This window comes from Cercospora kikuchii (assembly GCF_019650295.1).
Source record: "Cercospora kikuchii DNA, contig_00005, whole genome shotgun sequence".
Taxonomy (NCBI): domain Eukaryota; kingdom Fungi; phylum Ascomycota; class Dothideomycetes; order Mycosphaerellales; family Mycosphaerellaceae; genus Cercospora; species Cercospora kikuchii.
Genome location: NW_025408586.1, coordinates 185,878 through 211,499, shown reverse-complemented (window position 1 = coordinate 211,499; position 25,622 = coordinate 185,878). Strand labels below are relative to the sequence as shown.

The 25,622-nt window shown below is 53.2% G+C and overlaps 10 protein-coding genes across 10 annotated transcripts; 7 read left to right on the top strand and 3 right to left on the bottom strand.

The window, feature by feature from the left end:
* Positions 1-724: 724 nt before the first annotated feature.
* CKM354_000787700 (uncharacterized protein) lies at positions 725-2,952 on the bottom strand (the record flags this gene model as incomplete). Its single annotated transcript, XM_044803238.1, has 5 exons — positions 725-1,290; positions 1,340-1,427; positions 1,500-1,563; positions 1,621-1,777; positions 1,962-2,952. The coding sequence occupies 5 exons, from the start codon at positions 2,950-2,952 to the stop codon at positions 725-727; spliced, it is 1,866 nt and encodes a 621-aa protein (XP_044659173.1).
* A 1,033-nt stretch (positions 2,953-3,985) lies between these two features.
* CKM354_000787600 (uncharacterized protein) lies at positions 3,986-4,540 on the top strand (the record flags this gene model as incomplete). The annotated part of the gene is made up of 1 exon (XM_044803237.1): positions 3,986-4,540. One exon carries the CDS (start codon positions 3,986-3,988, stop codon positions 4,538-4,540), a length of 555 nt encoding a protein of 184 aa, XP_044659172.1.
* Positions 4,541-4,864: 324 nt separating this feature from the next.
* CKM354_000787500 (uncharacterized protein) lies at positions 4,865-6,905 on the bottom strand (the record flags this gene model as incomplete). The annotated part of the gene is made up of 2 exons (XM_044803236.1): positions 4,865-6,359; positions 6,412-6,905. 2 exons carry the CDS (start codon positions 6,903-6,905, stop codon positions 4,865-4,867), a joined length of 1,989 nt encoding a protein of 662 aa, XP_044659171.1.
* A 1,423-nt stretch (positions 6,906-8,328) lies between these two features.
* CKM354_000787400 (uncharacterized protein) lies at positions 8,329-9,498 on the top strand (the record flags this gene model as incomplete). Its single annotated transcript, XM_044803235.1, has 1 exon — positions 8,329-9,498. One exon carries the CDS (start codon positions 8,329-8,331, stop codon positions 9,496-9,498), a length of 1,170 nt encoding a protein of 389 aa, XP_044659170.1.
* A 291-nt stretch (positions 9,499-9,789) lies between these two features.
* CKM354_000787300 (uncharacterized protein) lies at positions 9,790-10,882 on the bottom strand (the record flags this gene model as incomplete). The annotated part of the gene is made up of 2 exons (XM_044803234.1): positions 9,790-10,198; positions 10,263-10,882. The coding sequence occupies 2 exons, from the start codon at positions 10,880-10,882 to the stop codon at positions 9,790-9,792; spliced, it is 1,029 nt and encodes a 342-aa protein (XP_044659169.1).
* Positions 10,883-11,813: 931 nt separating this feature from the next.
* CKM354_000787200 (uncharacterized protein) lies at positions 11,814-12,819 on the top strand (the record flags this gene model as incomplete). Its single annotated transcript, XM_044803233.1, has 3 exons — positions 11,814-12,348; positions 12,405-12,632; positions 12,692-12,819. The coding sequence occupies 3 exons, from the start codon at positions 11,814-11,816 to the stop codon at positions 12,817-12,819; spliced, it is 891 nt and encodes a 296-aa protein (XP_044659168.1).
* An 831-nt stretch (positions 12,820-13,650) lies between these two features.
* Positions 13,651-15,471, top strand: CKM354_000787100 (uncharacterized protein; the record flags this gene model as incomplete). The annotated part of the gene is made up of 2 exons (XM_044803232.1): positions 13,651-14,337; positions 14,395-15,471. 2 exons carry the CDS (start codon positions 13,651-13,653, stop codon positions 15,469-15,471), a joined length of 1,764 nt encoding a protein of 587 aa, XP_044659167.1.
* Positions 15,472-15,966: 495 nt separating this feature from the next.
* CKM354_000787000 (uncharacterized protein) lies at positions 15,967-16,767 on the top strand (the record flags this gene model as incomplete). The annotated part of the gene is made up of 1 exon (XM_044803231.1): positions 15,967-16,767. The coding sequence occupies one exon, from the start codon at positions 15,967-15,969 to the stop codon at positions 16,765-16,767; it is 801 nt and encodes a 266-aa protein (XP_044659166.1).
* A 749-nt stretch (positions 16,768-17,516) lies between these two features.
* On the top strand, positions 17,517-19,323 carry CKM354_000786900 (uncharacterized protein; the record flags this gene model as incomplete). Its single annotated transcript, XM_044803230.1, has 2 exons — positions 17,517-18,539; positions 18,595-19,323. The coding sequence occupies 2 exons, from the start codon at positions 17,517-17,519 to the stop codon at positions 19,321-19,323; spliced, it is 1,752 nt and encodes a 583-aa protein (XP_044659165.1).
* Positions 19,324-20,884: 1,561 nt separating this feature from the next.
* Positions 20,885-22,350, top strand: CKM354_000786800 (uncharacterized protein; the record flags this gene model as incomplete). The annotated part of the gene is made up of 3 exons (XM_044803229.1): positions 20,885-21,279; positions 21,343-21,672; positions 21,723-22,350. The coding sequence occupies 3 exons, from the start codon at positions 20,885-20,887 to the stop codon at positions 22,348-22,350; spliced, it is 1,353 nt and encodes a 450-aa protein (XP_044659164.1).
* Positions 22,351-25,622: the final 3,272 nt, after the last annotated feature.

Below are 25,622 nucleotides of genomic sequence, written 5' to 3'. Positions count from 1 at the left end.
GACGGAAGCTTGGGGTGGGAAGTCTTCTATGTCTGCCATGGTGTCGGAAGTTTCGTGACGTGACAAGATTTCGAGGATTGCGGTGTTTGATGCATGAACGGTAGGAGGAAAGGATGTTGTGGCGGGAACTGGTGAGAGTGACGTTGATGGCGGATGATGGTTCAGCCAGCAATTGGAGCACCGCAATTCAAGTCCCGTCAAATATTGATGCTCCTCTCAAGACTAGCATGTCTTCCCGCTTTCCTTCGGGATTTGCGGCCGGTCTTCAAACACATCACCTTTCCATCCGTGATGCACGCAGATTCATCGCGAGACCGACAAACAGCCCTCTGCTATTCATCAGGAGCCTCATATGCGTTCAGATCTCACATTCGTGCTGGCCAGGGGAATCATATCAATCATGAGCACAGCACAGCCAATCTCCAAGTTGACATGTTCAGGCGGCATTCGCAGGCGAAAGAGGATTGAGACATGATGACTCGACTTTGCACTTGCAGTTGGGTCCTGTAGAACCATGGGAGCAGGTAGCAGACGAAGCGAAAAAACGCGCCGGCGGGGCGGGCGCGATGAGGCATGCCCATCAAGGAAAAAAATGTCAGCAGAGTTTGCGCTCCACTTGATGCATCAATATGCGCTCACCGAGAACGCGAGGCCTGGGAGAGAGCTAGGGTAGGTCATTGATCAATTATGTAGGCTATGTGAGTGATGATGACGCTTGCAGGAATTAGAATCTTCGGACAGGAGGACAATGGACACCATTCGGACATGGCATGTCCACCGCATCGAACAACACCTGTTCTTCCCACGTCAAATTATACCATTCGATCTTTTCGGTATGTGGCCCCTTCTCGCCTAGAAATGCTCTTTTCGCAGGCAAGCAATGCTTCGAGGTGTCGGGAAGCTCTCCAGTCTGGAAGTAGTGCCTCACACCTTTCGCAGCACAGAGACTTGGCGAAGACCATGTGCCATGACCTTCGCCGTCCACAATGAGGAGACCCGAACCTTTGAAAGCATCTCGCATCCGCTGCGCTCCCTTGAGGCTGGTCACGCCATCGATTAGGTTGCTGGCAAAGAGTATTGGGTTCGCTGTGACATCCGAGGAAACTTGGTGCTTGTCGCCGAAAGCCCAGCTGGGGACGATGGGCCAGTTGAAAATTCCCCCGTAGGCCGTGGCTATGGTATCGGCCCTCCAAGGCGCAACGTTGTGCATCTCCCTCCATTGCTCAGTTGCGAACTGCTGGTATGACGAACGGGTCTTTTGATCATTCGCGGTGACTATTTCGGTCCAGACTTTACTCATTGGTCAGCGGCCGCGGAACAGGTTTCACGTCTTACTTACAGTCATTCAGTGAATCAGCAATTCGAGAATCGATATCGGGATCGTATGGATCGATGAAGCTGTCAACATTTCGGTCCATGTCATTTGGCTGAATTTTCCGTCATTAGTGCCCAGAAGCCTTTCGGGGAGACAAGAAGCTGGGCTTGGTCGGGATGCATACCTGCTTTGATGTTGTGTCGAATTTGCCGGCCTCCAAGTCCGCTAATTGCTTTGCAGTTCGCTTCCTGTTACAGCACTGGTCAGCCAATGCGATGTGTGTCCCGATTGCGAAGATGACACACCAGCTCTTCAACGGCGAATATGCCAGCTCATTCATCATGCCTTTGATGCGGGCCTGAGCAAGGTAGGCTCGAAACGCTGCGGTGTCGTCGAGCGTAAGATGTTCGGCAGCCTTTTCGTACTTGCGAAGCATGTCTCGCACTCGTTGTGCAACAGCGTCTGAGGAGGGTCCTCTCCACAGCGCGCATTCGTTCCGCCCAGATATGAAGCAGTAATCGAAAAATCTCAGCACAGCCGTTTGGTGCTGCATAGCCAAGGTTGTGAGATTGCCTGCATACTAGGACTCGGCGTCTGTGCTGCAGGTCAGCTTCGCATGATGGCGACAGGGTACTGCTACACGCACCAACTACTCCATCCAAATAGAAGCGCTTGACCCTGTGAGGTTGCATGGCAGCCAGTGTGGCTCCGAGCAGAGTACCATACGACGCTCCATGGAGCAAGATCGGCTCTTCTCCTTTCGTCCATTTGATCGCATGATTAAGAGGCACGCCAGTGCTCTGCTTTACACCCCATTCTGCATGACGCTCGACGAACTCAACCAGGTCTCTTGCTACCATGGCGGAAGAGGAAAAGTTTGCAATTGGCGAGGTTCCTGGGTTGTTCACAGGATCCCAAACACATTTCTGACCTCGAGATGCGCTCGAATTCCAGAAAACGGAATGGAAATCTCCTGGCCATTGCAAATCTCCCCAGGACTTTGCCAGCATGCCAAGCTCCGAAGTAGAGCTGGAGCAAGTATGATACGGCGTGCTGTGATTGACGCCGCGAGGATCAAATCCGATGATGTCGAAATACTTGGCGCTCTTCTCAGGAGCAACATAAGTAGAGCTGTTGTAAGAGAATGCAGCATCAATCTGGACCTGGATGGCCTGACCATGTCTGAGCGCATACTCGACACCAGATGCTCCTGGACCTCCTGGGTTGACCAGCACAGGGCCTCCGTAGCGGGGATCGGTGACGGCGACTTGAGCAGGAAGTCTGACGATGGCCATGTTGTACTTCATCCCATATGTCACATCATCGGGCCCCGTGGCGTTCCAGTTTAGAGGCAGTTCCAATCTGGCGCACTCGAAGTTGCCGCCGCAGTCATGGTAAACGAGTTCTGGGGTTGGCTCGATCTGTGATGCAATCAGATTCCAATTATCATCTGGCGACAATCTTGCTGGCTCTCTTGCTTGTGGCGCACTCACATCTTTCCATTTGAAGTCTTCTGAGAGGCTCCCGAACGCAATCGCATCATATTGGGGTAGTTCATCCCAATGCGGGAAAGGTGATGCGCGGGCGAGTATTGCGAGGGTCGCAATGAGCGCAAGGACCTTGGGCGTGCTAGTCATGGCCGAAGATTTTGGATCGTGGACGAGAAATGAATGCTGGTCAAATATCTGATGGGTGTATGGCGAGGTGTGATGATGGAGTTCAAAGATGAGCTGCGAACATTGACTCTGCGCTAGCGGCAACGACGCGGTGTTTGTTGCTACGGCATCATGTCTGTGGCAAGGGCAGCACGGCTGTCTTGAGAAGCTGCGGTGCCTGAGGTGCAGCTACCAGAAGCCGCGTCGACTTCTTGAGGTAGCAGCGACGGCTGTGGGTGAGCACACCTACTGCAAGTGGTTTAATCGCGAGTTGGCCTCAATATCGATGAGCGCGAACATTGTTTCACGCGCAATATTCCGTGCCACTCCTCATTCTTGCCGGACATAACTCTCACTTATCTGGTCGCTGGCTCAGCAGTATTTATTTGAGAAAGGCATAGAACCGCTCACTTCATCTTTGTCTGAGCTACTCACTGCGCATCCTGTGCGCAACATTCTTCAGAGACCAAGCTGCCATTCAATCCAGCCTTCTTGGGCTGGCGAGCGCCTGAAGCAGAGTTGAAGACTCAAGGTGGTCATTTCCCGACCTTGGAGCATCTCAAGCAGTCTCAGGTTGATGAGAAAGTACTTCTGAATATGTGGTTGATGAACAAACAGGCGAGCGAACACTTCATGACATATGAATACACAGCGTGGTTTTGGCCATATTCAAAGTTCCTACAGTCTTTCCAAGACGGCGCATCAAGTCAGCTTCTCCCTCGATCAACACGTACCTAAGAACATCATCTGCCATTGCGAACTATGCAGCAACGATGCCTGGGATCCTTACATTGAAGCATGGATTACTCTCTCATAATTGTGCGAAGTAGTTGCACAATCCTGCCAAAGTGGCTTCTCGCAGACAGTGAACGGCCGCGACTTCAAGATTCACAGCACTCGGAAAACTTCACTTGCGCAACGCGCGCCGCAAACTTAGATTCCCAGCTCGACCGTTACAGTCAACATGCATCTCCGATCGGATACCTGCACACGGACAAGCACTGTTACAACAACAATGGCGCCGCGTCCTAAACGAAAGGCGACACGAGCCGATGAAGCAGCATACGTTCCCTGTCAACCTCAGAAGCGCGCGAAGAAATCAGTCCTTCCGGCAGAAGCAAAGAAACCCAAGAAAGCTACAGCTCCTCCTCGTCGCGACCCTCGAGCTCAGCTGCTGGAAGCCCGAGAAGCACTCGACGCCGCCATCGATGACCGCAAAGAAGCGCAAAAATGCTACAATGAGACGCAGCAGCGTCGATGCAACATGGAGCGCGAGAGGGATCTGATCAAAGTGTTGAAGGGTTGGGAATCCGGTGAGCGCATAGCCGCGGAAGAGAACCTTTGGAAAGCGGAGGAAGAAGTCGTGGAGGCGCAGCAGTGGGTTCGAGAGACGCTCGAGGCGGAAGCAAAGTGTGGGCCGCGATTGAATTTGTTGTGGGAGACAGTGAGACTTTTGGACGAGGAGGATGCTGCTGTGAAGGTGAAGCGAGAAGATGCACAGAAAGCTGAAAATATGGCCGGGATGGAGAAGAAGGAAGTGGAGTTCGACTCGGCAGTGGAGTGGAACTGAAAGCAAGGTGCAATGAGTGGCAACTGTTGGCGAAAGACCATGTCGACTGAGAACTCGAGGTTGGATGGCGAACAAAATGTCTGGGAGTCGGCGCTCTTTTGTCGGAACAAGATGCAAGCCTTTTAGTCAGACATGCTGGTTGATCACAGGCTCTAGGAGGCTTTCGATTACATTCGAGAAATTGCCAGAGATGAACAAGATCCTTCTCCCAAGTGTTTAAGACTTTGTACTCGAAGAAGCAAGACCGCAGATTGTGACAAAGATCCCGCATCGTGGTTCTTTGTTACTCTCAAGGCATATTCGCAGGTCCATGTTGCTCGAAAACTACATGCAGCCCCATGCAAGCCAAGTCAGACCCAGAGATGCAGCAACCACAATGTTCACCATCATTCCAGGAGCACTACCTGTGTAAGCTGGCCCAGTATAACCTGTACTGCCGTTTCTTGTGCCTAACTGCCCAAGGCCGCTCATGATGGCATCTCTCATACCGTCAGTCGCAGCAGAGGAGCCGGCAGTTGAAGTGACACGACCGCTTTCTACGCTGCCAACGTTAACAGTGGCATGGATATTGGTGCCCTGATCGGGAAGCGTTGTCATGTCAGGCACGCCCGTACCAGATGCTGTAGCCGTAGTGCCATTACTGACGCTGCCAGCAGCGCCTTCACTCTCATTGTCCTTTCTACCTGACGAAGGTCTGCTCTCATTGTCACCGCCTCCTTCGGAAGGCTTGCTCTCATCGGCAACAACACGAATAGACGTCTGAGATGCGGTTGTTCGCTCCTTTGTGCCGATTTCCACAATGGACGAAGCAGAGATCGACGTGGAGACTGTGACGATAGGATCTGAAGTCTCATCGAGTACAGTCGTGGCCAACGGTTCAGAGGTGGCTGTATTGGCCAGTGTGTCCTCTTGGACAGCCGTGGAAGCAGATATATCTCCAGGACTCACCACCTTCGGGCCCGTAAGGTTATCATTGCCGGCATTATCGGCAGAAATTTGACCATCCTGGCTGGACCCGGGTTTCCCAGGGCTTGACGTTGCTGGGAACGGTGCTGTGGTAGGACTCACAAACACCGAGCTTGCTCCCTCAGAGGTATTTGACGACTGTTGATCACGAGTCGTTTGATCTCGTATGGTGGCCACGTCCGACACAGATAGCGTCGTCGCGCTCTGCGGGGGAACTATAGGAACAGAATTCGATGCGCTCTTCGAAACCGCAACACCTGGGCTCTGCACTGGCAGAGGCTCATGGCCATTATCAGCCGAAGGACTAAGGGTTGGTGTCATTGGCGGCTGTGAAGCATCCCCAGTAGCCTGAGGCTGAGGCTGAGTCTTTGCGTCGGTTTGGAATCTGGCCATCATGACCGTCACTCGCGATGTTTCCGTTGGATGATTGACAGCGATGTGCACCGTGGGCTCTCCCGGAGTGTCCATCGGGATACAGTCCGTGATCCAAGGATAGGCACTCGTCTGGAAACTCAAGTAGCGTTCGATCGCTTCGGATGGCAAGTAATGATTATATTCATTTAGCTCAGGAGCATCAAGAGAGAGCGTCTGAATGTAGAAGTGCCTCGAGGTGTATGTTCCTCCAGTCCCTGTGATCGTTCGCGATGTGTAGGCGCCTGGCACGTCGGAATCGATCCAAATAGAGTCTAGGCCGAAGACATAAAAGGGATCGGAGCGAACTGTGGACGACACTGTACGCGTTGCGACTGGAGGTCTCGACGAGAGACTTTCCGTCTTTTTAGAGCCACATGAGCTTGAGGCGTTGTACCAGACTTGTACGGCGTTCCACGCCAGCCGTGGGGTAGGATAGGGCCTATCAGATGTCAGCCTTCTTGCACTGCGAAGTCTCTGTTGTTCCAACTTACGCATTGAACTCTTCTGTTGAGCCAGGCTGATACACATTTGTGGCTGCGTATGATCTACCTTGGACTAGCGTCCCCGGTACTCCCAGCCGGCTGAGTGAACTCTTGGCGAGAGACCAGTCCGCGTATCTATCCCAATCATTGAAGATCCATCCCCCGTACCTCGTGAATATTTCGTCCTCTGCCATATATTTCGTGCTCACGTTGGCCACCTCTTCCGAATCCCCATAGTCCACAATAGTGCTGAAAACTGTGGCCACGGTTTGCACGACACTAGAGTTGTAGTAGAAATTACCCCTCACGCCGAGATCCCCATCGGAGAAGCCTGCGAACCAGCAGCACGGAGGAGCCGCCGTCGTTTGCGGAGCATTCAGACTCAGAAAGGCGGAGGTGATGTTGGCTGTATTAGTTGTAGCCGTCGAGATTGCCCCTTGTGTGTGGTTCTCGGCGTGCTGTCCACTGACAATCGCCGCTGCTAAGGCCCAGAGAAGGAACATTTGCACGTAGGATCTCGTAAGCCAGATGTATGAAGATCGTCAGATGATGAGGATGTGAAACGACATATGGAAGGTGGATCGAAGCTTCCTCTTAAGCTTTGCTGACGCTCTGGGCGGCCTACTGCATCTTGCTCTGGTAGGGGCGGGTATGCAAAGTGGCCGATTACTCGAGGTTTCAACTTTGTTTGTGGGACATGTCCTACATTTGCCGCAAGATCCCGGCGTAGATCAGGCTGCTTCGACCTACACGCGTGCGTGCAGGTTCACCGGTGACCTTCCGTGTCTATCAAGCACCAGGACCCAGGGGTATGATGATCGGCGTGCGCCGACAGGAGTACCTGATCCAATAGTTCAAAGGGGGCACGCATGATCGTATGTTCAAATTCCACTCAACATCTATCCATATCAGCCACTAAGACCAGGTAATGCGTTGGTAGCCCATCACGCATTTTGCTTGGTATGCGCCTCCTGTGGGCCTACATCGCTTTGCTCTTCTCTCCGCTGCAACGCACACTTCCTGATCTCAAGCGTCATTGAACTCCGTCTGTCAGAGCATGTGCGCTTGGATTTGGATCTGGATCAGTGCATACGAGGTACGTGCCTACATGCTACTCACCGGTTTCCAAACTCCTCTCAGCCTTGCAGGATCAACCCAGTTCCGGTCTGCAGTGCTTGGCTCCAATAATATGTACCCCAAAACGCCGTGTGATACCGTCGAAAGACCAAAATATCCCACCGGCGGAGATCCAGTCATTGTTGGCTTGCTGTGTCACCGATCATGCACTTTGCCGCGAGGCTGGGACTGAAACCTTTGCGCACTCACACCTGCAGTTTGAGCTTGCGTACCGTCTGCGCCACCTTCGTCGGAGAATGGCGTCTCTATTGATTCCGTTGCATTCGGGTTCGGTGGCTGACAGCAATGCGCCTGCCCCAAGATCATGGGACCATTAGAAATTCTGAGATGGCAATGACGGCTTTTGGAACGCATTCGGCGTTGAAGCAGGCACGCCCCACAGCAATTCCTGCCGCTACCTGCCACCGCAGGTCAATCATTATGGATCCCAGTGCCAGAAGGCTGTACATAAGCATCACCAGATGATCCCGGATGTTGCGACTATCTGCGAGGCATGTTGCCATTTCAAGGCAATAAAAGCTCTGGGTTCGCCACTAATGAAATTACGACCTGGGAGAACATTGGCATCTACACACCCGATGCTCAGCAAGCCAAACTGAGGTATGGAGGCAATGGTCTCTGCGGACCGGGAACCGTCGGTCTCGTCAACATTAGTGGCAACGACACAATTCAGTCACCAGCTCAAGTCGTCGCTGGCATGGCAGCTCCAGTATGGTGGCTCGGGCTGATGGGCCTTGGGCCTAAACTGAGCAACTTCCCAACGATCCCATCCCGACTTTCCTGAGCACAATGGTGAACGAAACAAATTCCCAAATATCCAGCCTATCTTGGGTCTATACAGCTGGAGCGCATTATCAAAACCGTAGCCCTGCATCTCTGACCTTCGGCGGTTACGATGCCAATCGAATGACCACAATCATATCTCTCGAGATGGGCCCGGACAATTCCAGACCACTTCTCGTAGGAATGCAAAAGATCACAGCCGAGAATACTCAAGATGGCACTGTCAACTTACTTCCAACTGGTACCATACACTTCATAGACTCAACCCTCCCACACATCTGGCTACCCAACGATGCAATCGAAGCATTCGTCTCAGCCTTCGGCTTGATCTACGACAACACAACAGATCTCTATTTAGTCAACGAGACAATGCGTGCTCGCAATCTAGAGCTGAGCCCCACGATAACATTTACCTTCGGAAAAAGTGCTCGAGAAGACGGCACAGAAACGACAAATATCGTCTTACCCTACGCAGCTTTCGAGATGAATGCATCGTATCCTTTCTATCAGACAGAAACACCATACTTTCCAATCCGGCGAGCTGCAAATGATAGTCAGTACACAATCGGCCGAATACTGTTCCAGGAGGCTTATGTGACTGCGGATTTCGAGCGGAATAATTTCACGATTGGGCAGGCGGCTGTCGATAATTCGGATTCGAAGGCTATCAGGGCCATTGAGAAGCCAGTAGCTGCGTCTCGCAACAGCACAGCGGAGGACCAAGATCAGTCATCGTCACTGAGTGGCGGCGCGATCGGTGGCATCGTGGCTGGAGGCGTTGTCGGTGCATTGATTATCGCAGCTATCTGCTGGGCTCTCTTGTATCGTCTCGAAAAGCAACAGCAATACAAAGCTGTCGATACCACCACAACAACCAATGACGATTCTGCTTGGGCCGAGAACGATGCAAAAGTGGACCTATCCGCCAATCAACCTGAACATGGATTCCAGGAACTCTATGGACAGCGAGACCCAACAGAATTACACGCAACGACGAACAAATGGGGTGTCTATGGCGTACAGGAAATGCCTGCCCCAGGAGTTGGAGCATACGATGGAGCGGCAGAGCTCAATACTCCTCCGTTTGGACATGAGAGTGGTCGGTTGGCGGAAGTGCATGGCAGTGAGCCTGCAAGATTTGAGATGGCAAGTGACGGTACTCATAGAACAGTGTAAAGGCCATGCCTGAGGACCATCCTGACCAAATTGCATTGCGAGGTATCCGCATTGGAGTGGTCCCCTTCGCAATCCTGAATATGATTAAACGTCACGCAGCCGCTTGTACAAGTAATATTCTAGCCAGACGTGACCAGCCCATCCACATCGTGGAGCGAAATCAGACAAGTAGTAAACTGCTGGCTGGTCAGATAATTGGCCGACCGCTAGGGGTCAAATTGTACACGCTGCAGCAATGTGCCGCATGAGGAATACTTGCCATTTTTGTCACCTCGTAGACGCGCTGCCGCATCATCTTGACGAAGTATCAATGGAGAATTCGCACTGCTCCGCCGTAATGCCCAGGTCGCCAAATATCTTGACGCAGCGTGCCTTCTCGCCCTCAATGTACTGCAATTTTTCAACCTCGTCCGTGTACAACCACGTATCCATTATGGTCACTTCAACGCTCTTGATGAATGATAGACAGTGCTTGCTGACACGCTGAAGCCAGTGGAACACGTCCCTATCAGCTCCAATGGTCCAGTACCACTGGATCGTAAGGCGAAGACCACCGTAGTACATTGGCAGGGTTTCGTTACGGATTTGCTTGCTTGCTCTGGTCAATGACGGCTGGTGATACACGGCTTCCATTGGGTCTCCCTTGGCCGGTTTTGTGTCGACGATCCAATGGCGTCCCCTATCGATGAATTCTAGCACACTGCAGGAGGTCAGCTTTGTTTGTTTCGCAGTGGCCTCAATGCATCGAAGGATATCTCACGCACATGACCATATCGTGGTGGCGTTGGCTCGCGATCCACTCAGGCTCGATATCACGGCAGCCACATCGGCCTCTCACATTCGGGCAGCGCCAGTATTGCGGGTTGTAGTTGTAAATCTCCAAGCAACCACTGAGATTGTAGATCTCGTTTCTCAGCTCTGCTGGAAGGTCGAGAAATCCTGTCGGCTTTCTCTGAACTGACCCATCGCAGTGAAGAGCAGGTGGATGAGCCAGATTGGTGATGGCTTGGATGTTGTCGCACTTGATCTCGGCTTCAAGATCCTCGACTCGAGCTTTCTGGCGTCGAATCTCAACACGAAGAACGTCGATTTCTGCGTACAGTTTGCCAATCTTGTCATCATTCTGCTTGACGATGCACTCGAAGGTGCGGTTGATTTGCCAATAGACAACCTTCTGCTTTGCTTGGAGCCCCTTGTCATACTTGTAGTTGCCGCCAGCAAGATCGCGTCTACTGATCAATGTAGCACCCGCGTTGCCGTACGAGTCAGTGCGTAGGTCGCGGATCTGCTTCTGCAGGGGACGAATGCGAGCCTCGAGGTCGGACTCGTGTTGGCGCTGGGTTTCGAGGAGAAGGATGACGGGGTGCGCGGTCTCAGCCGCCATAGTTGATGTGTCGATGAATGGTGGTGTTACTCGAGTGACCTGAACTGTGTCGTTTCCCAAATTTTCTTTGTTGTCGTTTTTGCGTCGACTGGAAAGCAAGATGAGGTTGCAGCATTCGGCCAGGTTTGTGCGCGTCATGCCAAGATTCACGAGCGTGATGTTGGTGAATAGGGAGCAGGGTCCGCAGTGAATGTACATTCACTTGTGCGTCATGCTGCATACACATCTCTGAGTACCCAATGGGTGAATGGCGTATCGTTGTGTCTGCCGCATTGACATCTGCTGAGCTGTTATAGTGTGTATACTGATTGGATCATTGCGTATAGCAGCAGAACTGCTGCTGACCGGACGAGAATGTAGAAGGCCTCACGGAGCTGAAAAAGAGGAGAGGCTCTCCGCTATGATCGACTCGATGTTTGCTAAGCATGTAGCTTGCATAAATTTGTGTTTCCATGCAGTTTCGCGATCATTCTTGTTCCTTTGTGCCAGAGTCAGCACCGTGCCACCCACAGTTACAACACTGCAGTGCGCTGATGTTTGAACGCGTGATGCCGACCCCCCCATATGGCTTACAATTCGAGTCGCCGCATTGCTCCAGATGCGCGCGGGGAGGGGATCGATATCCTGCAAGAAGACGTTCTGCTCCGTTCACAGACGCGTTCTTGTCGTGGATGAACCTGCCGCCGACAACTTCACGCCCGCCCACCAACTCGCTACTACCTTGACGCGTCGACGGACGCGTGATGGGTCACGTCAGTTCACTCGCCATTCACGAACCGGCACGCGACGCGGTCATATCAATTCGCTCGTGGACTCCTGTCAGGCACGCGCCTCATTCATCAGCGAACACCTCCGCGATCACAATCGTTTCATCTGACGAGTCGACTGCCACATCCGACTCCATTCTCGCGCTCCCATTCTACACGACAACATGTCGACCCGGAAGCTCCGCAGCGACACGGCCGCCGAGAGGGCTGCGAGCACCTCCTCCAAATCGACCGTTGGCGAGCAGCCAGCCAAGAAGCAGAAGTCGACCGCACCCAAGTACATTTGCACCTGTTGCGGCGACGAGAAGACCTCCAGATCGTTCCCGAACTACACACCAACCCCCGACTGCGAACACCTGATCAACACCTGCCGTACGTGCCTCAAACAGTGGGTTGAGGTGCAGGTCGACAGCGCCAACTTCCTCCGGGTCTCGGGCGACAATGAAACATCGACGTTCGGCATCAAGTGCGTGGAATGCAAGAAGGTGATGAGGCCGGTGAACGTCGAGATAGCAGCATCGAAGGCCGTGTATGAGAAGTTTGATCGGCTTGCCAAGCGGAAGGTGGCAGAGGACATACCAGACTGGCGTTGGTGTCTCGCTCCACTTTGTGACAACGGCCAGAAGCACATGAAGGTGGAGGCGGCCACAGCTTCGAAGAAGAAGTCAGGCAGAGGCAAGAAGAAGGATATCGAAGGTGGTGCGTACCTACATGCCTGTTCCACTGACCACAGCAGTCAGCTAACATTCTGATAGGAGATTCAACAGACGTCCCTGATATCTGCACATGCAACAAATGCGGCGCGAAGGCTTGCGTTTCATGCGATGCGCCCTGGCACGAGGGAGAGACCTGCGAGGAGTACAAGGACCGCACGCATTCTGAGCAAGACGAGGCATCTCTGGCCATGATAAGGAATTCGTTCAAGAAGTGTCCATCCTGCAACAAGAGCATCGAGAAGAATGGCGGCTGTAACTATATGGCATGTACGTTTGACACTGCCTCCATGCCACCTTGATTTGAATGTCCGCTGACATCAGAACAGGTTCCCAGTGTAACAAAGCTTTCTGCTGGCGCTGCGTCCAGGTGTTCCAGTATGGTCAATTTTGCGCGTGCAATCCTGCTCCGCCCAACTGGCCACCACCAACGGGGATGCTGCCTATTTTCAGATGAAAGGAAGCATCTCTGGGCGTGTCTGGACCTCCTGGGCTTGGCTTCAGAGGCACATTGATTCTTCTGCTCGAGGTATTCGCTTGGCTCTGCATTTTTACGTGGCTAACAAGACATAGCCAATGCTGTGTAAGGAGCTTCTTGCGAACAACAAACTGTGCATGGAGATAACTCGGATTTGTGTCTCGCACGTGGCTCGGTTCGGCTAAACTGCTCAATAGCCGATTGTCCATATTGTAACAATACAGCTCGTTCACGATCGCTTTCGAAGTCGCTGTTAGGACTCTGATGATAAGATCGGTATCAATCTCACACCTCATCACCAACAGGACAGTAGAGCTGAGGTCGAGCTCAGCGATAACATTCCAATGTCTTCTCCGTCATCTTCATTCCGATCCCTGCGTCTGGGTGCCGAGACCAACAGGCCAGCATGTGACCCTGGCGTCTGGAGAAAAGCGGGGATCGAAGCCAAAGCAGCTTGTCGCGTTGCCGGCACAGCGGAGACGACATGATGGGCGCTGTCAGCTCGAGATGAAAGGCCGCGGCGGGCGCGCCTCGCGACCTGGTAAGTAAAGAGCATCCTAGACCATTTCCATTTCTGACCTTCACCTTCCTCGTCTCCCACACGAATTTCCTCGTTTCGTTGCAATTGCCTGTCCGACAAATTCCATCATCTCTCCTCCCCATTGTGCGTAGATCCAGTCGCGTGAGCTCCCGCGAGGCGAAGTAGAAGCGCTCTCAAAGACCCGAGGTCTAGAGCTCCAGCTCAAACAACTTCACGAAACCTCCACCACCTACACACGAACGAAAGCAAAGACCTCTCCACCTCAAACCATGCCTTTCCACCCTCCATCATGGGTCCCACAGCTCCCGGACATTCCGGACTCAGTCTCCATCGAGACCTTCATGTTCAATGAATCCTACGGCAGATTCCCTCTCGGCTACTCCAAACCACCTTTCGTCGACGGCCTCACAGGGCAATCCTACTCTGCTCTCGATCTGAAAGACCGCATAGATTGGTTGTCCCGAGCACTCGTCAAAGAATTCGGTTTCGATCCTCATTCTGGTTCCGAATGGGATAAAGTCATTGCGTGCTTCAGCTTGAATACCATCGATTACCTCTCTCTCGCTTGGGCTGTTCATCGCGTGGGAGGTATTCTCACAGCCGTCAACGCAGCATACAATGCTTCTGAACTCGAATTTCAGTTGAGAGACTCTGGAGCGAAAGCTGTCTTCACATGCTTGCCATTACTCCAAACGTGTAAGGATGGAGCGAAGAAAGTTGGATTGGGAGATGATAAGATTTACTTGTTGCCTATGCCAGATATCGTGACTGGAGGAGCAAAGAATGGTGGGCATAAGACGATTCATGATTTGGTGAATGAGGGGAAGAAGTTGGATCGCTTTGAGCCTTCGGATTCGAAGTGGAGCAAAGGGCATGGGAAGGAGAGGTGTGCGTTTTTGTGTTATAGTAGTGGGACGTCGGGATTGCCGAAGGGGGTTTGTATCAGTCATTATAATGTGAGTTGCTGTGTCCTGCGCTTGGATTATGCGGAAAACTGACTGATGGGGTTACAGGTCATCGCGAACACCCTGCAAATGAACACGCACGAATCCCTCGATCGAGACGAAATCAACAGGCAAGAAGGAGGGACACACTATACAGAGAATTGTCTCGGATTGCTTCCCATGTCGCACATTTACGGCTTGGTTGTGATCTGTCACACGGGCATTTTCCGCGGAGACGGAGTGGTTGTGCTGCCGAAGTACGACTTCAAATGGTTGCTCCAGGCGATTCAGGACCACAAGATTGCAATGTTGTATCTTGTGCCGCCGATGATTATCCATCTCACCAAGGCGAAGGATACCCTCAAGCAGTACGATCTGTCGAGCGTGCGAGCTGCTTTTACTGGTGCCGCACCGCTGGGCAAGGAGACTGCGGATGATCTGGCGAGCACATTCCCGAAGTGGGCGATCAAGCAAGGATATGGACTTACGGAGACTTCGACTGTTGTTTGTGCTACTCCGACACATGATATCTGGTTTGGCAGTTCTGGTTCGCTTCTGGCTGGAATCACAGCACGTTTGGTGACTGTGGAGGGTAATGAGATTACTGGATACAATCAGCCTGGTGAACTTTGGGTCAAGTCGCCAGCTGTTGTACTCGGATATCTCAATCGACCGGATGCCAACAAGGAGACTTTCATCGATGAGCCTGATGGGAGGTATATGCGCACTGGAGACGAGGCGATGATCTCCAAGTCGCCGGAGGGCTACGAACATATTTTCATCACCGATCGCATCAAGGAGCTGATTAAAGTGAAGGGCATGCAAGTCGCTCCTGCGGAACTGGAAGCCCATCTCCTGGCTCATCCGGCCGTGAATGACTGCGTCGTGATTGGCATCCCATCTGATCGTGAAGGCGAGGTTCCGAAGGCTTTCGTGGTGAAGAATCCGGGAGAGAAGGGCGATGATGACAAGCTGCGAGAGTCGATCAACAAGCATGTTCAAGATCACAAGAGCAAGCACAAGTGGCTTGCTGGTGGGATCGAGTTCATTGAAGTCGTGCCCAAGTCGCCCTCTGGCAAGATCCTGCGTCGTTTGATTCGGGACCAAGAGAAGGCGAAGATGAAGAAGCAAGGCGCGAAGTTGTAGTGGCAGGAAATTGTTGGTCGTACGCATGGACTTCGATGTGCCTGCTTGCTTGTTCATTACTATGTTAGGAAAGATCTTGTATATTTCTGTAGAGCAAGAGAAAAACTTTGTACAACCTTTCACCACCCCCCAAAATCTGATCCTGCCCGGCGGAATAGCATCCCACGCGACGAAGGGAACGGTGTGTTTTCTTCCTCCAACGGAGCGCCCGCTTTGTAAGCGAGACGATCCTACAAAGGACTCAAGCTACCTCTATGGCCGGTCTTCGTCACACGACAATGACTAAAGTCAGTTCCGCGCCGATGTTGATGCTGTAAGCACAGAGGATGCAGATGTCGTGCGAGTGTCGAGCTGAGAGGAGGTGAATGATATATAATATATATATATGTATGTACGGATCGAATTAAAGTTTGGTTATTGATGAACACACAGACACAGACAGACCAGCACGCTTGCACTTTCTAACGAGCCTCGTCGACATAAGGAGACAGAATCATGCCTAGCTATCTGATCACTGGCGCGTCGCGTGGACTGGGATATGCCTGGATCAAACACCTCTCCGCCGACCCAAGCAACACTGTCTTCGCCCTTGTCCGCATCAAACCCTCCACAGAAGAGAAGCTCGCTCAAGATGGCCTTCAAGGCGTCCACGTCCTCGAAGCCGATGTCACAGACTTGCCAGCTCTCCAAGCCGCCGCTCAAGAAGTGTCAAAAATCACAAACGGCAGTCTGGACATCCTAATCCACAACGCCGCTCTCGTAGGCGGACCCAGCGCCTTCACTACAGTCATAGGCCAAAGTCCCGAAGACCTCGCGAGCGAATTGACAGATTCGTTTCATTCGAATGTCGTTGGAACATCCTATGTTCTCAACGCCTTTCTCCCTCTCATCCGTGCTGGCAAAGAAAAGAAAATTGCAGTCATTACCAGTGGAATGGCAGATCTCGAGCTCGTGAATAAACATTCTATTGCGTTGGCGACACCTTACGCAGTTTCCAAAGCGGCATCGAATCTGCTTGTGGGGAAATATCACGCTGCTTTGGGGAAAGAGGAGGGAATTTTGGTGTTTTCGATTAGTCCTGGGGTGGTGAATACTCAAACTGGGGAGCTGACTGAAGAGCAAAAGAAAGTTATTGGGGGAATGATGGCACAGTTTGCAGAAGTTGCGCCGCACTGGAAGGGCCCTATCACGGCGGAGGAGAGTGTGACGAAGCAGCTCGAGGTCATTCAGCGGGCGACAGTGGAAGAGTTCGGTGGTGCGTTCGTCTCGCACTACGGGAATCAGCAGTGGCTGTAGGTTTTGACGGGAAGACCGGGAAGACGGATGTATAGATGCTGTATTATGTCGCTGCGGCATCGTATTGGAGTCAATTAAATCCTTTCGGAAGTTTTGGTGCACAGCGTTTGGGCTATTGAACGATGCCTGTTGAAGAGTGCCGTGGTGGCTTATTGTGGCTTGATCGGTAGTAGAGACGTGGTTGTCAGTAGTCTTCCGGTGTCGTTGACTTTGATAGTCCTCTATCGCCATTCAGGGTAAGTTGCAAGTTCTCGAAAGAGAATAGTTTGCGATTTGTGGATGCGGTGCGCAACGGCTGATGGACTCTCTGCGCCGGCACGCTGCTTGGTGATGTGAGTGCAGCACTGCTCGTCGATTACGCAATCCGCAGGCATGCCGTTCACAGCTCCACATTCATGCAATGCGTTCTGCAAGTTGTATTCCACTGCTTGTGTTGCGGTCGCAGTTTTGAGAGCGTGTTCGCAATGACAGCCGGTTGATGAGGCGCGTTGCCTTTCGTCGTGCGTGCAGCTTCGCGCGGCGCGTGCTGACTCGCGCCGGCTTAACAGCTAGTCAAGAGCATATGCTTCCACAACGTTTCAGAATCCGACTCTTGCAAATGAATTGCGCGCTCTGCAAAGGGCCGGATCCCGTCGTGGTAGACTACTAGCATGCCTCCGTTCGACGCAGAGCGTTGATGCTGCCATCGCCATCATCGCCGCTATACCACACTCTTTTGCGCATACTTTCTAATCATAGCGGTGGTCAAGATGGCGGTCGACATGTCGGCGTTCCCGAGCGCTCCAGATCACAGGTTCTCGCAGATGATACCCAAGGATGTCAAGAGGCGGTCGTGGAGGTACCTTCAGGAGCGATCTGAAGAATACATGCGGCTCGAGAAACCACGCCAGGACTCTGCGATCGATTTCCGGGACGACAAGCACAACTCCCAAGTGTCGAAGCTCAGCGAAGATCAAGCGTGCTCCCCGATATCGAGGTCGGAAGGCGGGCAGAGAGTGTCTGACATATCGAAGCTGAGCACCGACCAGCGAAGCTCGCAAGTCTCCAAGTTGAGCAACGAGGAGAGGCAGTCGCAAGTTTCAAGGCAGGAGGCAGAGCGTATTTTGAGCACACCAGTCGATAATGTGTCGCTCGTCGTTGATACCAAGAGTCTGTTCACTGTCCACCCGGATGACGTCCAATTCGATTTCGAAGCGTTCGACTTCCTTCCTGGTTGTCGACTCTCGCGACCTTTTTTCATGCCAGCGCCGGTAGCCCGGACAAGAAGGTCGACAATGATCAGTCGACACTCAGTCGTCTCAGTGGAACTCATTGCCGATTTCGTCAAGTCTCGACGAATAACTCAAGATTCCGACACGCTCTCGCCGACGTGCATGTCGCCATGCGAGCTCCAGCGCCTGTACGAGAACTGCATTCCGCAGCACCCAGCCGGCCTGGAAAATCCTGCGCAGCCATCGACATTGGACAGCCCGCATTCGACAGGTGCGGACGGAGTGGGACCACAGAAGCGACGATCGAATAGGATATCTGGTCTTCAGAAGAGTAAAGAGTGCGCCGTATCGATAAAACGACAGAGCTCCACAGCCCATCTCCAGCACAAGTGTTCGGTCTTGAATATGGACAAGGCAGCCGCAGCTGAGCGGGTGGATGATGCGAACCAGATGCTTGCTGAGACAAAGGAAAGGTTGTATCGTTCGAAGAAGGATCTGTACATCCGAGAGGAGCACGTCAGAGGCCTTGAGGTCCATGCCACGAACATGAAGAAGGGAATGGTAAGGCTATCTTCTTTGGGTGTTTGAGACGCTCGCTGACATTGCAATCCTCCAGGAAGAAGCTATGCGCAATTATAGCATAACGTCGAAAGAGCTGTGCAGCTTGCGAGTATTTCGATGGGAGTGCTCGCCTTCGGTTCCAGCACAAGTTCTATCGATGCGTCAGCGCAAAATTCATGGCGAGCTCAAGATGCAAATTCGAGATCTAGAGAGGAAGCTCAACACCACAATGGCCGAGCTGCGGTGTATGGAGAAGAAGTGGAAAGAGGCGCAGAACTCGCTCGCCACCTGTACCAAGGATTTGGAGAGGCAAAAGTCCATCATCAACGACAGGACGGAAGATTTACGAATTGCTGAAGAGGCAAAGGCGCGCGCGGTCGAAGCTTTGGAGACTGCTGAGCAAGACCTCAAGTCCATGCGGAATCAGCTTGAGACGGCACAGCAAGAAAACGCTGCGCACAGTGAACCCAAAGCGGACCCAGTGCAGGAGCTCGCAAAGGCCACGAAGAAAGCCCAACGACTCAGTCAGTGTCTGGACCAAGCAGAAGCAGATTGCGAACAGACGCGCGACAAGATCAAGCAGATCAAGCGTGAGAGTCGAGCACCCGACGCTGTGCTCCAGAAGAAACTGATGCTGGCGAGGCGGGAGCTTCGTGATCGAGAAGAGCTGCTGGGCGTAGTCAAACAGACCAACGCAGACCTGGCACGCAAGATTGCGGATATGGAACAGCAATTGGGAGGTCGAACGCACTGGAGCGGTAACGGTGGCGAGGCGAGGGTGTGAAGCACAGTGTCCTTCTCCAGAAAATCTTGATGATCTTAACGGCCTGGCAGGCGTAGCTCCTCGGCCACTTCTTTTGACCCACGGGTGGGTGCGTTGAAGCTGGAGGCTTCCGAAAACGTTCGCTATGAGACCATACTGGATTCCTTTGTCATGCCTGGGTTTTGGCATTAATGCAGAAGCAGCGGTAGAGATTTTCCATATGAAGATGTACAGGCCACCAGATAGGCGAGCGCGTCTAATTCGTCCAGCGCATCATCTGCCGTGCGCGTCAGCATACTAGACCTCGCTACGTGCTCCTTCACTGAGACATTGCGAGCACCGTGGGCCCAATGAAAACCACCGTGCAAATGCGCGTCTCGGTACCCCCAAGGTGTTCGTGTGCTGGCTGTCGGGTCGAGGGAATGTCTGGGATTGGTACACGTGGGAGACCGTGACAGCGCCGCGGTGTGGACAGAGCGCCGTCATGAATGTCAAGCAACAGGATGAGGACGTTGTATCGCCGCAGTCGCGGCGGGATGCAGCTGGCACATGTCGTTGCGGACGAGAGCACACGCGCCTTGAACTCTGTTCGTAGCTGATGCGGAATAGCACGCTCGTGCTATCACGAGACGTGTTTGAGGAGAGTGGAACCGAGGATAACCTGTTTCCTTTTCATGGTGTGCCCAGTTTGCTTGAAATCACACTCTCAAGTCCAAGCCAGGCTCTCTGGTTTCGCAGCTTCGTGGCCCTTGGGATATCTCGCTCGCCCGAGTCGTTGGCAAGCATGTGAGGAAGAGTCCGACCTCGGTCGCGGAGGCTTACGGCCAAGGTTCTTCCGCCGGCGGTGCGTGCGTGAGTGCGCTCCGGGACTTGCTCGTGGATGGCCAGGTTGCAGCGGTGAGTCCAATGGCCCTTCTCGCCAGCACGCACGGCCAGCGCGAAAATGCAGTGCAGTGCAGTGCCGTGGCAGTCGGGCACTGGAGACGCGCAGCGCGCATGACGTTGCCAGGCTGCCTGCGGTGGGAGTGCGAGATCCACCGTGGATGCCGCGTCCCAACGAACTGTTGTGCCGTCAACGCCAACGTCCCCCAGGGGCACTCCAGCAAACCGACTCTGCGCAGGACAGATCCAGCAGTGGTGCCGCTGACACATGAAAGAGAGTGACCACTGCGAACCCGACCTTCAGGTTTGGACTCCTTGACCTTGCACATCACACCCTCTCTCCCCGGCCTTCTGGTGCCGCCGATCGTCAGGGACGCTATTCTCTCGGACCTTGCGGAACGGTGGTGCGTATGCAGCTTCTTGAGCGAGATATACAGCCGTCCACTCCTCCTGCTCCCGCCGAGACATCTGCAGCGCAAAGCTGACGAATAGCGCCGACTGACGGCTGCGTATCGGACCGTGTCCCACGCGCACGGTCGCGCGCCGGGGAGGCCGTCCGCACCGCGCTGTGGTCGGGATGTCACTCTGTGCATCCTTGCGCTGGCGAGCAGGCACAGAGGCGCGACGAATCTGCGAACCGACACAAACCTCAGTCATCCAGACCACCGCGACCCCCGTCGCCGTAGCATGACGGCCCAAGATGAACCCTTCATCACCACCCGTAGCGCTCGACGCTGAGCTGGCCGTGTCACCTCCATCCTCCTCCACCGCCCACCATCAGCCCGACCGACCCAAGTCACCACCGCTAGCCTTTGCTCCCTCCTCGAACGACTCACTGTTTGCGCGCAACTCGTCGCCACATGCCCTCACGGCCAACAACCCGACGTCGCCTTCGCAATCCATCATGGGCCGCCTCAGTCCGCTGTCCGAGAGCCCGCTCGCCTTGCAGGCCATCATCGACAAACAGGCCGAGGCATTGAGGCAACTACACAAAGCCTTTCAGGCAGAGCGAGAGTCGTGGGACATGGAGCGCCAGCGCTTCTTTGAGCGCATCTGCAGTTTGGAGCAGCTTCTGAAGAATGGCGAGCACCACAGGTGAGCGAGAGCCGACCGTTGTCTACAATGACGCAACTGTGATATGCCCTAACGTGCGCGTAGTCCTGAAAAGTCGCCCGTTTCCACACCCACTAGGAGCAACGGCAATGGCATTGTGTCGCCGCAAGCCCGAGCAGCCCACCCTCCCGGCATCAACTTGCCCACCATTGCCGAGATCGAAAACATTCCGCCTCTCGCCACGCGACGGGATGGAGCGCCGCAATCGATAGCACTTCCCAGCATCATGGCCGTGCCGGGCGAGGAGCGGCAAAGACAAAGCTCCGTTGTCTCTTTCACGAACACGGAAGGTCTGCAAGTTGAAGAAATTCCCCTTCCGCTACTCTCGGCTGGTCTCTCACCGCCTCCGCCAGTCAATCGCATGCTTGCGGGACAGTGAGTACATTCTGCTCTTGACTTTGCGACATACGCTAACCTGATCGCAGTACGCCCATAAAAGTCCCAAGAAGACCAACTCCGCCACCAGAGAACAGCTTGTCCATGGATGGCATTGAGGACACTCCAACTCGCCACAACACACATGTCAACACTTACTTGACACAAAGCAGCGACGAGGAAGAAGACATGCCCTTGAAAGGACCTCTGAACATGCCCGAGCTCCCGCATAGACCTGATGACACCAACTTCACCTTGGAGGCTCTCAGTTCAAGACTGCAGGAAATCTCAGAACACCCCGAGGAGGAGAAGAGCAAGCCACTGGTTTATGCCAAGCCCAGTCCCGGTCTCGCCTCGCCCGCCGAGGACGCAAACGAGGGTGCCAATTCATCGATTCCGCCCTTCGCTGAAGATCCGATCTCGCCAGTCAATACACGCGCACTGGACTCCAATGCGATACAGTCGCCATCCTCGGCGTTTGGCTCGAATTTGAGTCCATCGGTGTCGAACACCAAGTCTCCAGACCCAAGCGGTGCGCTCTCGCCACAGGAACAGCACGAAGCAAAGATTCACCAGGAGTTTGAGCAAGGCGGGATCCGGCTCAAGAAGAAGACGTCCACCAACTTCGGTGCCCCATTCGGCTCGCTGGCCGGCTTGCCTATCCGAAAGATGTCGTAGGAGGACAACGACAATGGGTCTGGCGAGTTCTATGGGTGATTCCCAAGACCAATCATTCATTCTTTAACATAATTTACTATAGTCATGGAAAGCAACAGCATGGGACAGTGACAGGAAATAACAGGCGCGATGGAGAATTCAAGGAACAGCATGTATCACGGGCGCAGAGTGCAACCAAAACGGACGGCGGGACCGCTTAGGAACGATACCCCAAACAGGCCAGAGAGCCTCGCGTTATTGATGGAATAGAAGCAGGAATAGGCTGCCTATGGAGATTTTCGGTTGTCGAGAGAGACTAAATACTAGCACCATTAGCATGGTCAAACAAAATGAGAGAAGAAGACACTCCTTAAGTGTTTTGAATCGATCACCGGATTGACTATATTTTGATCGATCGGAGGGGACCAATCCTCAGGAATGTGACAAGCCAGCCTTTTCTTCAGCCTCCCTTGCAGAATGCCACACACCTCACCTTCTCCACATACCGATGCGACCTGCGCATTACATTACAATAGATCACCACTCCTCGCCCGCCACAACATGAAACATTTCTCGCGCCTCTTTGGTGCAGATCGAAGAATACCTGCCATGCCTTGCTGGTAGACTTCCAGCAATCAGGGAAGGCAAAGTACAATACGTCGTTGTCCTCCCATTGACAGACACCAAACGCAGCACAGCGGCTCATCCTCCTCTCTTGCTGGGGTTCATTCGCTTCCTCCTCACATCTAACGAGATAATTTGTCTGTCAACAATTAATATCAAACGAAGACATGATGCAAATCCGACGGATACCAATGACAACTACAGCACTTTTTCTCCTTATTATAACGACGATTTTCTCAATATTCGTCACGAAAGTCCATTCAATACCTCTCGCCGCAGGAGGGGGAGGAAGTCGAAGAGGAAGTGATTTCAGCGAAATTGAAAAACGATGGGCGGTAGGGCAATCGGATGTTAGTCTCTCTGCCTTCGACTCTCCTCTCCACATTCAAGGATTCACTGACAAGCGATGATATCTGCAGCAACAAATCCTCTCCATTCTCAACCTCCGCTACTTAACCCCCTCTTTCCCCATCACGCGAACATTTGAAGGGCCGGGTTCATTTGCAGCTGCGACGGATTCGAGGAGTCTGGCTGCTGCGGAGAAGGAGAGACAGCAGAGAAGGAGGAATTGAATGGTGAGGAGTAGGAATTTTGTTGGGGGATTGAGGTTTGGGTGGGTTGTGCGTGTGGGGAGGAGGATGGATGGGAGGAGGTAAGGGAATTGGGGGAGGGTTGTCGTATTGAGAGCAGGTCGTGCAAGTGAGATTCTGTATGGGTGCGGCTGTATGGAGGTTACTCGCGTCGTGCTTCGACTGCGAAAGCCGATGCTGCTTGACTGTGCTGCAGGGCTATCGTTTTGCGCTGCGAGGCTGGATCTGGTCGAGTCAATGGCAGCGAAGAAGATGCTGGAATGCGGCCGGTATGCATGGGAAGTACTGCAGTGCATTGGGTATCATGAACAATAACGATTAACGAGCGAGCTGCCAACACTCTTAGTCCGTCGTGGACTTGCATCTCCGGAGTTCGCGACTTTGCTATCCGCACGCGATACTCGTCCTCCTGAACACCTGTTGCGAAGTCAGCTTGTCTGGTTTCCCGTTTCTTGCTCAGGCAAGTCATACCTGAACGCCTCGCTAAACACAGAAAGCAATCCCTTAATTCGAAAGTCCGGCATGATAGTCCCCATGCACAGCTTGATCAGCTCTCGCAAATAGAGCACTCAAGAGGTCAAGTTGCCGATTCAGTCGCGATACCTCCGCCAATCGCCGAGACAGAATCTCTCCTCGCTCGTCATCCCGACGCATAATCTCTCGCATGCGCTCTTCGTTGGCTGCGATCTGGGCATTGTTCTTCTGTACTTGCGTTTGCAAGGCCTGCAGTTTCTCAAAGCTCTCCGGTATACTGCTATTGGTGCTGCTGACAGAACTGTGGGGCGGCGAACATGTCGCATCTGTGGTGTCTGTGTAATGTGTGCTGTTGGTCACGGTGCTGTTTGAGCTTCCGGTGCTTTTAGCCTCAGAGGGGCGCTAGTGTTGGATTAGTGATTGCTTGACGGCAGTCAGGAGGAAGTATGGCGTACTCTGATGAACATGCCCATTTCTCCATTTTGCCTTTTTTGGGTGCGCGCGAGCCACGCTGAGGTCGCTGCTGTTGCGGCCATTTTGACATTCGAGATGGCTTTGTTTGCTTTTCGGTGTAAGGGCAGATCTGCTGTGGCGCTCAAGTCGACCTCTGAAGTGGTGGATTGGTAGACGACGGAAGTGGCATCTCTCCCCGGTTGCTGTTCACGGGTCGGTCTGTGTCTGAACCTGACAGCGCCTTGGTTATCTCCAGTTTCCGATGATGCAAGCCGGCATCGATGGGAGGTATAAGTGACTTCTTCTCGAATGCACCGAGACTGTCTCGAATCGGTTTCTCCACGTCGGTTCTGGCTGTGTTATCTCTTTCCCGCGTGCCTGCGACAGGACGAGGTAAAGTCAAAGTGGTCGCAATGAAAGACAGCAATAGCAGCAGGTGCAATGTCAGGCAGGGCTATCGAGTTCAAAAACCCTGAAGTGGGCAGGCAGGCAGCAAGCACGTTCCTTCTTGATGAGATTCGCATGACGGCAAGCCAGCCCAAGGTCAATTTCGATCTGACCTGGCACGCCACTAGCCGCAGACAGGTTGTAGCTTCGTGACGCCCAGGGAGAGAGCTGCGAAGGGACAAAGGACAAAGATCGGGCCTCCGTGCCGGCATGCATACTGTGCTAGGGAAAGCGGCATTGCATAGCACCGAGACAGCAATCAGTATGCCGAACGGGAGAGATTGGGCCAGGGGCTACCATCGCCCATCTTTCTGCAAATTGACCTGCTCCTCGTGCACATCATCACGGCTTGTCTCCTCGTCAGACGCACTTTCTTCACCGACGTGATGGGAGATGACAAGCGGGGGCCGTTGAACGTTGCGTGTTAAGATCCAGGATTTGGCGATGGCGCAAAATAGCTGCCAGAATCTAGGAAGGAGGGTGGAAAGTAGGAGCAACGAGTGAGGATCTTCGGTGGTGCAAGGATGATCGCGCTACTTTGGCGGCAGAAGGTACACAAATTTAGTCGGCCTATCAAAGGGAGGATATTGCATTGCGCCAGCAGTACCACATCTCAAGACAGCTCTGGGCGAGATTCGATCTCATCTACTACTGTTTCACAAAATCAAGTTCTCGACGACGCTTGTCGATGTCAAGACTTCGAGC